The sequence below is a fragment of the Arctopsyche grandis genome, chromosome 9 (assembly GCF_051622035.1).
Source record: "Arctopsyche grandis isolate Sample6627 chromosome 9, ASM5162203v2, whole genome shotgun sequence".
Lineage (NCBI taxonomy): Eukaryota > Metazoa > Arthropoda > Insecta > Trichoptera > Hydropsychidae > Arctopsyche > Arctopsyche grandis.
Window position 1 is genome coordinate 3748186 of NC_135363.1, and position 12512 is coordinate 3760697.

Here is a 12512-nt window from a genome sequence, read left to right on the forward strand (position 1 = left end):
ACTTTTTTTTAATTATAAAAGAAACATAGTAGTATGAGCAAGTATTGTAAACCTATTTTCAGTTTTTTTTTTTTTTTCTTTAACTAATCGAGTGACTATGACAAGAAAAATACAAGATCTTACATTTTTAATATGCATTAAGAGATTGAAAATATTTCACTCGATCGGTTAACAAAAAGGTACAGTGTGGCAACATTAGCAAAGTAAAAAAAAAATATATAAAACTTCACACGAGAAAAATAAATGACTTAAAGCTATCACACATGGTTTACATGCATTCTGAAATAATAAAAAAAACTACCAACTAAACACTCACTGCCTTGAATGTGTTATTAAAGCCGTCTCGATAGAGTTACAGCTAATATCAAAAACCTGAACCATCAGCCGACTCCGATTTATAAACTGATGTGCCTAAGAATGTCACGGTTATTCTATCGCGACAGACTCGGCTTCATTAATATATATACAAAAAAAAAATAATCTTATCAGAAGTAGTATAAATATTAACAAATTGACAAAAAATATGCAAAAGTGGTACTTTTTTCATTAATTGTTTTCTTTTATTATTACTTATAACACTAGTTTGTTGATGAAAACTTTGTATTTATGTACACACATTATTATGTCTATCTATTATGACTGTTTGTAAACTCTTAACGCCTATTGCTCCATTATGTGAAGGCAAGAAAAACTTCACTCTTACACTAAATCTATACAGAATACTTTTGAGACTTCAAAAAAAGCGGTAAAAATGGTAATTATGAATCCTAACCTTAAAAATTCGAATCTTAACCAAATTCGAAGATTATGCAACGCCATGGCGAAAGTAACATACATTACATCTAAAACCGTCTATAAAACTCAGTATACATGACTTTCAAAGATTCCGAAATTAATCCTAAAACATAAAACATGCGTATCCTATTCATAAAGTAATGGCAAATTCAAAGTAACTTTCGTTCATTATCATATGTATATATATAATAATAATAGGTTTAAATAATTCTTTCAATCTTCGTCCGTAACGATGCGATAAAATATTTATTTATTGTATTTTTAAAATCAGTGTATTTTTTTCCTATAATAAAATTGGGACAAAATTTGACTAGTCAATTGTAACTATATTAATATTTCACTTTTATTTTATAGTAATTGCTTTTTTGTTTTTAATTTTATTTTGTATAATGAATCAAATTATAAATCCTCACTTAAAAATGACTTATATGTTTATGTTTTACATGAAACATACTTAAAAATATACATATAATTTCTATGACATTTTAATACAACAGTACAAACCCGTAAATTATTTCTATTGAAACAAAATATATATATGTATATATATATATGTACATATATATATATTTTCAACCAGACGGATTGTCTATATCCATCAGAGAGTTTTGAAAGTCGAATTGCCCATAATCTCTATAGTACGGATCGATCGGCTCACTTTTAACCTGTATATTAACAATGTCCACCTCGTCTTCCTTATCCTTCTCGACTACCGACGAGCTCAACGACACCGTTGAAGAAATCACCGGCGAGAAGTTATCAAAAGTCAAATGACCAAACGAACTTATATTCGTCAAGTAGCCTTCAGAAACGGAAGCAGACCCACTTCGACTCTCACTATTGAGATGTTCAACGCTCTCCAAAAGAGCACTGCTTTTAAAATCCCCATCGTCGGACAGAGCGAAATCCTCATTCCTCGGTATCGCTTCGATCATACGTTCCGTCTCCCACTCGTTGACGTCCGGATCTATCAGTGACGAGATATCCCCGTCGAACTCCACCAACATGCTCTGATCTTCGCTCTCGTCGCTGCAGTTGTGACTCTTGTACATTTTTTCAGACAGTACGTACTTCAAGCAGTGCTTACATCGTAATGCCAGGTGATATTTGTAGTGACGATGCAGGTTTACGAAGGTCTTCTTGCAGATGAGACAGTCGCGGGGTTGACTCGGCTTCAGGTGGAACTCCATCGTCTCGGGATCATCGTGAACTTGCCGTATATGCTCCGTGTAATGTTGGTATCTATTGAAAGATTCACCACAATGCCGACACCGCAGCGGGTTCTTATTAAAGTGCTGCAAGCGATGAGCTGTACTATGGACATTGAAAGCCGACTTCATGAAGAAGCGTCTGTCGCAGAGGCGGCAGCAAAAATACACGACCTTGCTATGATTAGCGTCATGCTTCGTCTTGGTATAAAACGTCGATATCGGTTTAAAGCAATACTCACACTCGCTATACGATTGAGATTCAACAGGTACCGTCTGCTCCACAGCTTTAGTCAAAACGGGAACTTGCTTACGTTCTACGTTAGTCTCGTCTTCGCTGTCGACCTCGCAAAAGTGATTGTTGAACAAGACTTCAGACAGGAAGAATTGATTACATTTTTTACATTTGTACTTTTCGTGATACATCATATGCCGTTCCAAGTGTGTGAACTCTTTGTGGCAAATGTTACACTCTTCGAGCGGCATCGCTTCCGATACCAGCCAAACCATCGGAAGTTTATGCGAAACCCTCAAATGCTTAACGTAAGTGTACATGGTTGTGAACTGCTCGTCGCAATGGTCACAACTGAGAGGCTTTTTGGCATAGGACTGCCGATAGTGCCTCACTTTGTGGTTTTTAAAATACGACATCACACGGAACGGCTTAGAACAGATCTTACATTTCATCGAGGAAGAGTAAAAGTGAACCTTTCGATGTGACAGCATCCGCTCCTCAGACGGGAACACCGAGAAGCAAAAATCACAAGCGGACGTCTTAACAACAGCTCCCTTGCCGACCGGTTCCAAATTATGCTGCACCTTCAAATGACAATGCAACTTTACAACAATAGAGAATTGCTTATAGCAAATATGGCATCGTAGCTTCTTATCGAACTGGTCGGAATTTCCGACCAGCTTTTTCTTATCACAGTTATACATAACATGAGCTAAAAGGAATGTCTTCTTGTCGAAGTAAGTGAAGCAGTAGTTGCAACGGCGCGTATTGTGCCAGAATATATGTTTGTTATATGTGCTTTGATTGCGGAGGATTTTGCCGCAGACGTGACACTGATGCTCCTGCAGCTCGCCCGGCTTCCAATCCTCGTTACGATCCACCTTCGTAACATAATTTTCGATGATATTATGCGCCTGCTGCAAATGAATGCGCAGCTCTTGTCGCCGAACGAACGTATTATGACAAGTGTCGCATTCGAGCGGCGAATCTTTATGGTGTTTTAAAAGATGACCCCTCAAATGGAAGAGGTGATTCTTCAATGAGAACGACTTTTTGAAACATAGGGTGCATTTGTACAGTTCAGGCTTACGTTTGTGCATCGACAGATGGAACTGGAGACGTTCTTCCGATGAGAATTCTTTCCCGCACATGACGCATATGTGTTTCAACGGAATCACACCATCGGGATCATCCTTTTTGACCATTTTCTTAACGGGGTGAGCATTTTTCAAATGCCTATTGAACCGCACGCGGGATATAAAGACGACATCACACACAGGACAGGCTACTTTGGCCATTTTCTTATTCTTCTTTTTGAATTTAGACGGAAACTTAGGCTTCCCTTTAGAAAAGCCTAAATTTTCCCAACCAGGATACGAATGATGATGGGATTGCATATGAACGACGTGCTGATACCTTGTGGAGAACTTTTCTTTGCACGGAACACACTCGTACTTTTCATCCTTGGGTGGTTCTCCGTGTTGATGACATAATACGTGATACTGCAACGATTCGTCATTCTCAAAGTACTTGCCGCATTGTTGACACTCGTGAGAGGTGGCCACAGAGCATTCGGTAATTTTTATCTGGTGCTTCGAGGTCATGTGATTGCCATACAGTTTAAAGTAGGGGAACGTCTCGCTGCATATGTAACATTTGAATCGGCCGTTGACCGTATGCCAAGACATGTGTGCGATGTACGAGCGCAAGTTCTTCGAGGGTCGCTTGCAAATAGTGCATGTGAGGAGGGCCGGATCCAGAGAGTCATCGTTGTAGTGTATCCGCATGTGTTTCTGATAGTCTTCCTTATTTGCGAATTGCTGAAATAGACAATAAAAAAAATTATATCGAGTATTTTACATTTGAATGTGTCATCGTTGAAAATATAATGCTTCTCATATGTTTTTGTCCACTGAATACAAATATTATAATAAAAAATAATTATAACAAGGATGTTGTCGATGGAAAACTATTTTAATCTAACTGGAATATCATAAAATATTGTACCCAGGTATATAATGTTATATCTGCGCTTAGGTTTCGTGCTGTGTTTTTTATGCAGCGTTTCATTCGCGTTGGTTTATGGGAAACTTCATACCATGTTGATACGGTGCAAGTAACATGGACGAGCAACTTGGATGTTATTCGCAACGTGGCAACAGGTGACCCAACCATTTTTGAACGCTGCCATCCGATCCAAGTAAGTTGGATGCTCAACTTTGCCGATAATGACCGTATACAAGTAGCGTTCCAAAATGGCAACGGAGGGCAGAGCGTCGAAGTATAAACGAAAAAATGGTCATAGCCGGAGACCAGTATCAGATCAGTTTTTTTTTTATTTATACAGGTTAACCTCATTTATTTATTTTATTTTACAAGACATCTATAGTCAAACATTATACATAAGTAATGTAAGTATTATTCGGTTGACCGTAAAAAAGTCGAAAATATTCGTTTATCATGCATACATATGAAAAACGGTTAGTATATATCTGTAAAAGTCGTACATCCTCACTTAATTTGCGCGAGCAGGATACAACAAGAACAAGAGGAACAGGCTTTTCCTCCCGTATCCCACGCGCGCACATTAAACAAGGCTGTATGACAAAAAGAGAGATAATTTCACCGCATGCCCCTGATATATATTATATATACATAGTACCGTTTACCATGCGCCCTTTTTTTTAATCTTTCGACTTGAGATCTTTCGATTTTCGATCTTTGCTTTTTCGACCTTTTCACTTTCGGTCCCGTGAGGTAGACCCGTATTATTCAAGGCCAATTACAAACATCGATTAACAATCAATCATACAGACATCTATGGACAAATTTAAAGCTTTTCATAAATCAACAAATTCAAGATGTTGTTCGAATTTTTCGAGAAATAGGACAGGGTTGTGCCAATTCGTTGTAACCGTTTCAATGAAATCAAATAAATTGGTAAACTCTTATAGGAAACAATCGACTTTGGAATCAAATATCCAAGGTTTGGCCAGCAGCACAACGACAGGGATTGAACCTATGACCACAAAATTGAAAGCATTTCCCACTAACCACTGATCTATGCTGCTGGTTAGTATGTTCATTCTGTCTGCTTTTTGTATGTATGTATTTTTATCTTCCTGGTACACCTCATGAAGAAAATGATTACACCCACCCAATTTGCAGGTTCAAATTTCTCTGTTCGCTGAATGAGAGAGAGAGAGTTTGATGAATATCTACCTACATATTTATCAACATGTCTGTGACAGTTCCTAAACCTTTCAGAACCTTTGGAATCAAATATCCAAGGTTTGGCCAGCAGCACAACGACAGGGATTGAACCTATGACCACAAAATTTAAAGCATTTCCCACTAACCACTGATCTATGCTGCTGGTTAGTATGTTCATTCTGTCTGCTTTTTGTATGTATGTATTTTTATCTTCCTGGTACACCTCATGAAGAAAATGATTACACCCACCCAATTTGCAGGTTCAGATTTCTCTGTTCGCTGAATGAGAGAGAGAGAGTTTGATGAATATCTACCTACATATTTATCAACATGTCTGTGACAGTTCCTAAACCTTTCAGTATCAGATCCATAATTTTAAAAATGTCTAAGTGTCGATTACGTGTCAACCATGTCTACAAGTCACACATCGTGTCAACCCAGTATAAAGGAGTTAAAAATATATATATCTAATAATACGAACCCCATGGCAGATGAAGCAAGACATGTTGAACGTCGGCTTATACTTGTGCGTCCTCATGTGCAGGTGGTATCCCTTCAGAGACTCCAGCTTCTTACCGCAGACGGAACACGTCACGCCGTCATCTTCAACGATCGGCTTATACTCTTGCAGCGTATCGAACGACGGTTTGATATCAATCTCAGTATCCGAATCCCTATTCAAGTTACTGGTGACTTCGCAATAGTTGGAAATGCTCGCGTCGAATATACCATCGTCGTCGTCGTCTGCATTGTTATCGTTGTGCTCTTTGATGTGGAGCCGGAATATCTTCGTGTTGGTGAATTTCAAATCGCAATTGGGGCACGTGTACTCGTTCTTGACCTTGACGTTGTTCTCTATGTGCATCCGGTTGTGCATTTTGGTCTCGTGCTCGTTGTCCAGCACCACGTCGCAGTGGAGACACTTGGCAGGGCATTTGGAGTACTCGATGCCCGGCTTGTACAAAGCTATGAGCGAATCGTCAATTGTAGGGTGCTTGGTGTTTTTGTGCCACACGAGGGTCTTGGCGTACTTGAAAGACTTGCCGCACATGTCGCACTGGTTGCCCTTCGATGGCACGTCTAATATGGACAAGTCGGAGGGTAGATTTTTGTGACACTTCTTCAGATGGTTCCGCAGTATTGCTCTATATCTGAAAACATCAGACAAGACTATTATTATGAGTTCATAGTTTAATATTCCATATCTACATATGTATATAAATAAAATTGAAGTGTTTGTATGTCCATGGTTCAATCTGTTACACCTCATTTTAAGTACAACATATTACCAGTTAATGTATGTCATCTATGACACTGGATATACCTGCTAATATAACATAAAAATGAAACTAAAATTTACCTGAACTTCTTGTTGCATTTACTGCACTTGAACGGCTGCCGTTTGACGTTCTCGTCTATATTCGCCATGTGAGCTGCCAAATGCATAACAAGCTTCGTCTGAGTATCAAACGACTTATTACATTTATGACACCGCAGAGAATTAACATGAGCTTTACCTTCTGGAGCGAGGCCGTTCTGAGCCTCGACCTTGACAATCTTTTTAATGGACACGTCGCAAAACAGATGAATCTTCTTGATGTGCCTGTAAAAGTAATTCTTACTCGTGAAGTTCACCCCGCACGTCATACACCGGATCTTATTGGCGCCTTTGTCCCGCAGACACTTCAAGAAGTGCCTCAGCATGATGGAGTGCGACCAGAACATGCCGTCACAGTTGGAACACTGCACGTTTTTACTGCGAGGGTTCGAATGCTTTGGCAGGAACGCCACGTCTTCCTTGCTGAAGAATTGCATGTCGGAGCCTTCGATGCCGCTCCGTAACTTGAAACCGCAAGCGCTTCGGCCCAAATGCTTGCGGAGATATATCTTCTTCTTATACTTATTCTTACAGACTGGACAGACTAGTTTGAGCATGTTGTACATGGCCGCCTTCTCGTCGAAGTCTTCTTCTTTGCACTGATCGACGTGCTCGTTGAACAGAACCTTGTTGTGATATTGCTCGCCGCACTTTTCGCAATTGAACAACTCGCCTTCGCGTAAGTTCGAATTACTTGCAGCGTCTTCGATCTGCGAATTTTCGTTCTCGTACGGCTGAGTCACCGAAGACGAGTCGTTCTCCACGCCGTTGGCTCCTTTGTGGATCCTCAAATGGCCGTTGAGGCTACGCAGTTTGGTGAACTTCTTCTTGCAAATCTTGCAGTCGAATTTGTCCATCGGGGCAGAGACGTTTGAGCTATAGGAGGTTTCGGAGAGACGGCGCTTCTTAGCTGTGTTTGAACGGGTGCCTTCCAAAGATAGAGTGTTGGGTACTTTGACGCTGTACCGCTCTTCTAGTAGATTGCTGTTGCCCAATTGTGATATTTCGTTGTGTTTTCGCTTCTTTTTGGCGGATCTCTGTTGTCGCGGTGTCTTCTCGTTCTGGTTGGTCAATCCTGAAATGAATTCGTAAAGTTTATACAAAGACAAAACTTTGATTGAATAAATCAATGTTAACTAGCTTAAATAAAACCAAATACCTGTGTTGTTTAAAGATTTTCGAAGCTCGGCGTCGGATCGTTCGCATTGTTGTTTGAATATGTAAGCTGCGCTTAGTTTTTCGACACATTCTCCACATACTTTATTGGGTAATCCGTCGCCTTCTTCGATCTGAAGACAAACATATACCGATATAAGTCAGCGATGCTTCCATAAGCACAAATCAATTCCGGTTGTAAACATAATAGAACAAATGGCCAACAGAATTTACTCAGAATCTGATGGTTCAATTTACTTTTTTCCTTTCTTTGTTTCTTCAGATCGACTAATAATTACAATCTTTTTATAAAATATATAGATAAATTTTCAATCAATTAATTCAGCTCATCTTATTGTTCAATTTCAAACAAGTTTTATTACAATTTATGCAACAACAACGAATGCTCAGTTTCAATAATAGTCGAAATCGAAAAATTCTCCACCAAAAACATCATCCTCAACATACATAGTGCAAATTGATTCCTTCCGAGAAAATTTCAGTTTCATCATTGAAATTAACATAAATTGCGCATTAATTCCGATCAGTTAAACCAGCAAAATTAGTCGGTCAACCTTTTAATTAACCCCACACCAAACCATTCAAGTTGAAGGTAAACTTTTCATCAAAACCCGTCATTTAATATAATAAGAACATACATAAAGACTTTTATAAAGCAAAAGTTTGTCCATTTGAACAAACGTTCATAGTTTCAAACCCTTACCCCAAGAGCTTATAATCCACCAATCTGAACCAAATTCTTTATAATAACCACTACTATACTACTAATTTAAGCCATTCCATCAATCTGAACGAAATTGTTCAAGGCTAGTTTCCAAGAGATTCTGATCCACCAATCTGAACCAAATTCTGCATAATAACCATTACAATACTACTAATTAAAACCATTCCACCAAACAGAACTATATTGTTCACAGCTAGCTTCCAAGAGCTTATAATCCACCAATCTGAACCAAATTCTGCATAATAACCACTACAATACTACTAATTTAAACCGTTCCAACAATCTGAAAGAAATTGTTCAAGGCTAGTTCCAAGAGCTTATAAATCCACCAATCTGAACCAAATTTTGCACAATAGCCATTACAATACTACTACATAATTTAAACTGTTCCACCAAACTGAACTAAATTGTTCAAGGCTAAAAGTTCCAAGAGATTCTGATCCACCAATCTGAACCAAATTCTGCATAATAACCATTACAATACTACTAATTTAAACCATTCCACCAAACTGAACTAAATTGTTCAAGGCTAGTTCCAAGAGCTTATAAATCCACCAATCTGAACCAAATTGTGCATAATAAACCATTCCACCAAACAGAACTATATTGTTCACAGCTAGCTTCCAAGAGCTTATAATCCACGAAACTGAACCAAATTCTGCATCATAACCATTACAATACTACTAATTTAAACCATTCCACCAAACTGAACTAAATTGTTCAAGGTTAGAAGTTCCAAAAGCTTCTAATCCACCAATCGGAACCAAATTTTACATTATTACCTTAAGGAATCCATAGAACATGACTGGCTACACAACATTCAGACATTCCTCACGTTTGATTTGCATCCACAAACACCCGAATGAATCAACCAGTATGGAAAAAATTCAACGGAATCTACAAAACTTCTATACATCTAAGGTATGTTATTCGGTCTCGTTTCCGTTTGTTACAGACATTACTAACAAACTAACCAGTAGATTCTATGACAGAATCACTAATAACCATACTAACACACTTGTAAAGAGTCTCGGTGATTACAACAAAATGTCTATACCCTTCAGGTATAACACACAGATTACCTAAACACAATCTGCTTTAGGTCATCAACTTTAATTAATATTATGTATTAGATGTATTATGAGCATTTATAAGAATTGTAAATAGGTTTTTGAGCTCTGTTTCCTATTATGCTGTACATTAACATTATAATAATATAATACTATGATTACTAACCGAATAAAATAAAATTGTAAAATTGAAAATGATCAGTAGATCAGTAGCTATAATAAGATGTATTATGAACATAATTTCGTAATAATAAAAAGCATTTAAAAATCAAAATCAAATATTCTTCCATCACATTTTCAACCATAACTTCCACGCCTACGTATTTACAAACAAACAAACAAACAACCTTAAAAATTCAACAAGTCATACATACATAGACAAAAACCAGAACAGAACCGACTCGCAGCTCGGCCAATACAAAACAAACCATCAAAAGAGCAATAACTTCCCTCCGAAGAAAGGTCACCACCATACAAACCGGAAGCTTCGCAGAGGAGACCAAACCACTATACAGTACAGAATATAAACAGAGCAAAAATATATTTCATCATCAACATATATATGTATATGCATATGCACCTGTATTTGCGAACAGGCCATGGCCATGCGCGCCAGCTGCACCGTGTTGTCCTCGGCGAATATGGAGTAGAAGTCGCCGAGTTTCAGACACAGCCGGCACTTGCTGAGCGACAGGAGCGCCATGGTCGGGGACTCCGCCCCCCGCGGGGCCCCCTTTCACACCCGGCCGGCTATCGGCTCACAGACACGACAGACCACCACCTCTGACGCTCCTATAGCGAACTGCCATCTCGCAACCACCACTCCCCATATATATATATATATATATATATTGTTCTTATTATTATGAGACAATTCGATTGATCTTGGCTATATTCTCACACACATACGATCGCTGACTGATCTAGTGAGATCTCCCTCTCTCTCTCTCTATCTCTCTCTTTCTCCCTTTCATAGCCGGTTGCAGCGCTTCTCAAATCGTCTCGGGCAAAAAGTATACGAGATATATGTAATCTCAAATGGGTGTGTAATATAATTGTAATCGATGGAATTGAAGGTTGAGCTTTTTTGTGCCGAATTTCGGTGTGTGTGGCGTGAGCGTGATATTTGCACGTGATGGGGTGACATTATTGTCGTTTTCTCGATTGTGTTATTGCCGGTTTGGCGGCTTTGTAATCGATTTGCATATGCGATTAGTAAAGGGCGGATAGAGAGCGTGCTGTTTCCAGGAATCACGGCGTTTTGGGTCTATTCACAAAGCTAGAGTGCAAAAAAAAAGGTTTGGCGAACCTTTGACAAAGGTTCACCATAAAAATGAACAATGCACAACGAACAATAAACAAAGAACGGCACTCTTCCGGTCCTACCTCTAGCGATTAGCCGCATTGGGCCCTATTGGCATTTCAGGTAGAAATGGTAAACGGACTACTAGTCGGTAATTGGACTATTCGTCACGTTGGGGTGGTCACAGAGACAATTTTTGCCATGAAAATCGCGAATACACAATATTTGGCACTCAAGTTCTCGTTACTATGATGGTTATCGTTGGTATGATGGACTTTTCGGCTGCCAGATGTTCCGTTATATAGATTTTAGTGACTTTGTGACGAGTAATTTGTAACCAGTAATCACCGAACCCTACTAGTCATATGTGAACCGGTCACAGGACGACCGGACGCTCTAGATCGGTCACACGTGATCACCCGTCACACTAAAACTGGTCACGAGAAAATTGGTCACACCCTAAAATCGGTCACGAGAAAACTGGGTGACCGATTTTAGGATGTGACCAGTTTTCTCGTGACCAGTTTTAGGGTGTGACCAGTTTTAGTGTGACGGGTGATCACTAGAGGTAGGATAGTCACAGTGCTATCCATTGTTCCATTATTGTAAAAAAGGCTCGGCAAACCTTAAACAATGCATTTACAACCTTTGAACAATACGCGGCACCTTCTGGGTCTAGTCTCCGGTGACTAGTGATCACGTGTGACCGATCTAGAGCGACCGGTTGTCCTGTGACCGGTTCACATTTGACTAGTAATCACCGAACCGGCATTTCAAATTGTAGTTTTTCTTGAAGGTTGTGTTTTTTTGTGCAAAATTGTGTTGTTGAGCGTGATATTTGCGCGTGATGGGGCAGAGAGATGTAATAAGTAGAGGTTGGACCGGAAGCGTGCTGTTTATTGTTCAATTGTTGTAAATCCTTTGTAAAAAAGGTTCGGCAAACCTTTAACAATGCATTTACAACATTTGAACAATATACAGCCCCCTCAGGGTCCGGGCTTTAGTAATAAGAATAGAGGGGCCCTTACGAATAAATAATTGTTGTCAATTTTACGCGGTACGTCTCTATAAATACGCTACATCGCACGGAATACAATCGGATCAATTTACTTATAATAATTTGTACATAAAATTATTATTTTGAATAAAAACACGAATATTTTTTTTTACTACCCCCATCTATGTATAAAATTAATGACTACCAACTGTCACCGAGATTAAAAATCTTCGGACCTGAAATGCTTCTTATACGATATTTTATCTCTATCGTAATGGCGGAGGCTCCATTTACTTATATTGATGACCAAAAAGAGCAATATGGCAAGGTATGAAAACGATCGGATAAGAGGCAAATTTCTTCCTGAATTATAATCGTAAAGGAGGTATGTAAAATGTAATAATAAAAATGTA

The 12512-nt window shown here is 38.8% G+C and overlaps 1 protein-coding gene across 1 annotated transcript; it reads right to left on the reverse strand.

The window, feature by feature from the left end:
- Positions 1 to 1367: 1367 nt before the first annotated feature.
- Positions 1368 to 10766, reverse strand: LOC143917236 (uncharacterized). Its single transcript, XM_077438720.1, has 6 exons — positions 10380 to 10766; positions 7989 to 8118; positions 6969 to 7904; positions 6812 to 6884; positions 5933 to 6602; positions 1368 to 4058 (listed from the first exon to the last, which is right to left on the reverse strand). The coding sequence occupies exons 1-6, from the start codon at positions 10500 to 10502 to the stop codon at positions 1368 to 1370; spliced, it is 4623 nt and encodes a 1540-aa protein (XP_077294846.1). The 5' UTR covers positions 10503 to 10766.
- Positions 10767 to 12512: the final 1746 nt, after the last annotated feature.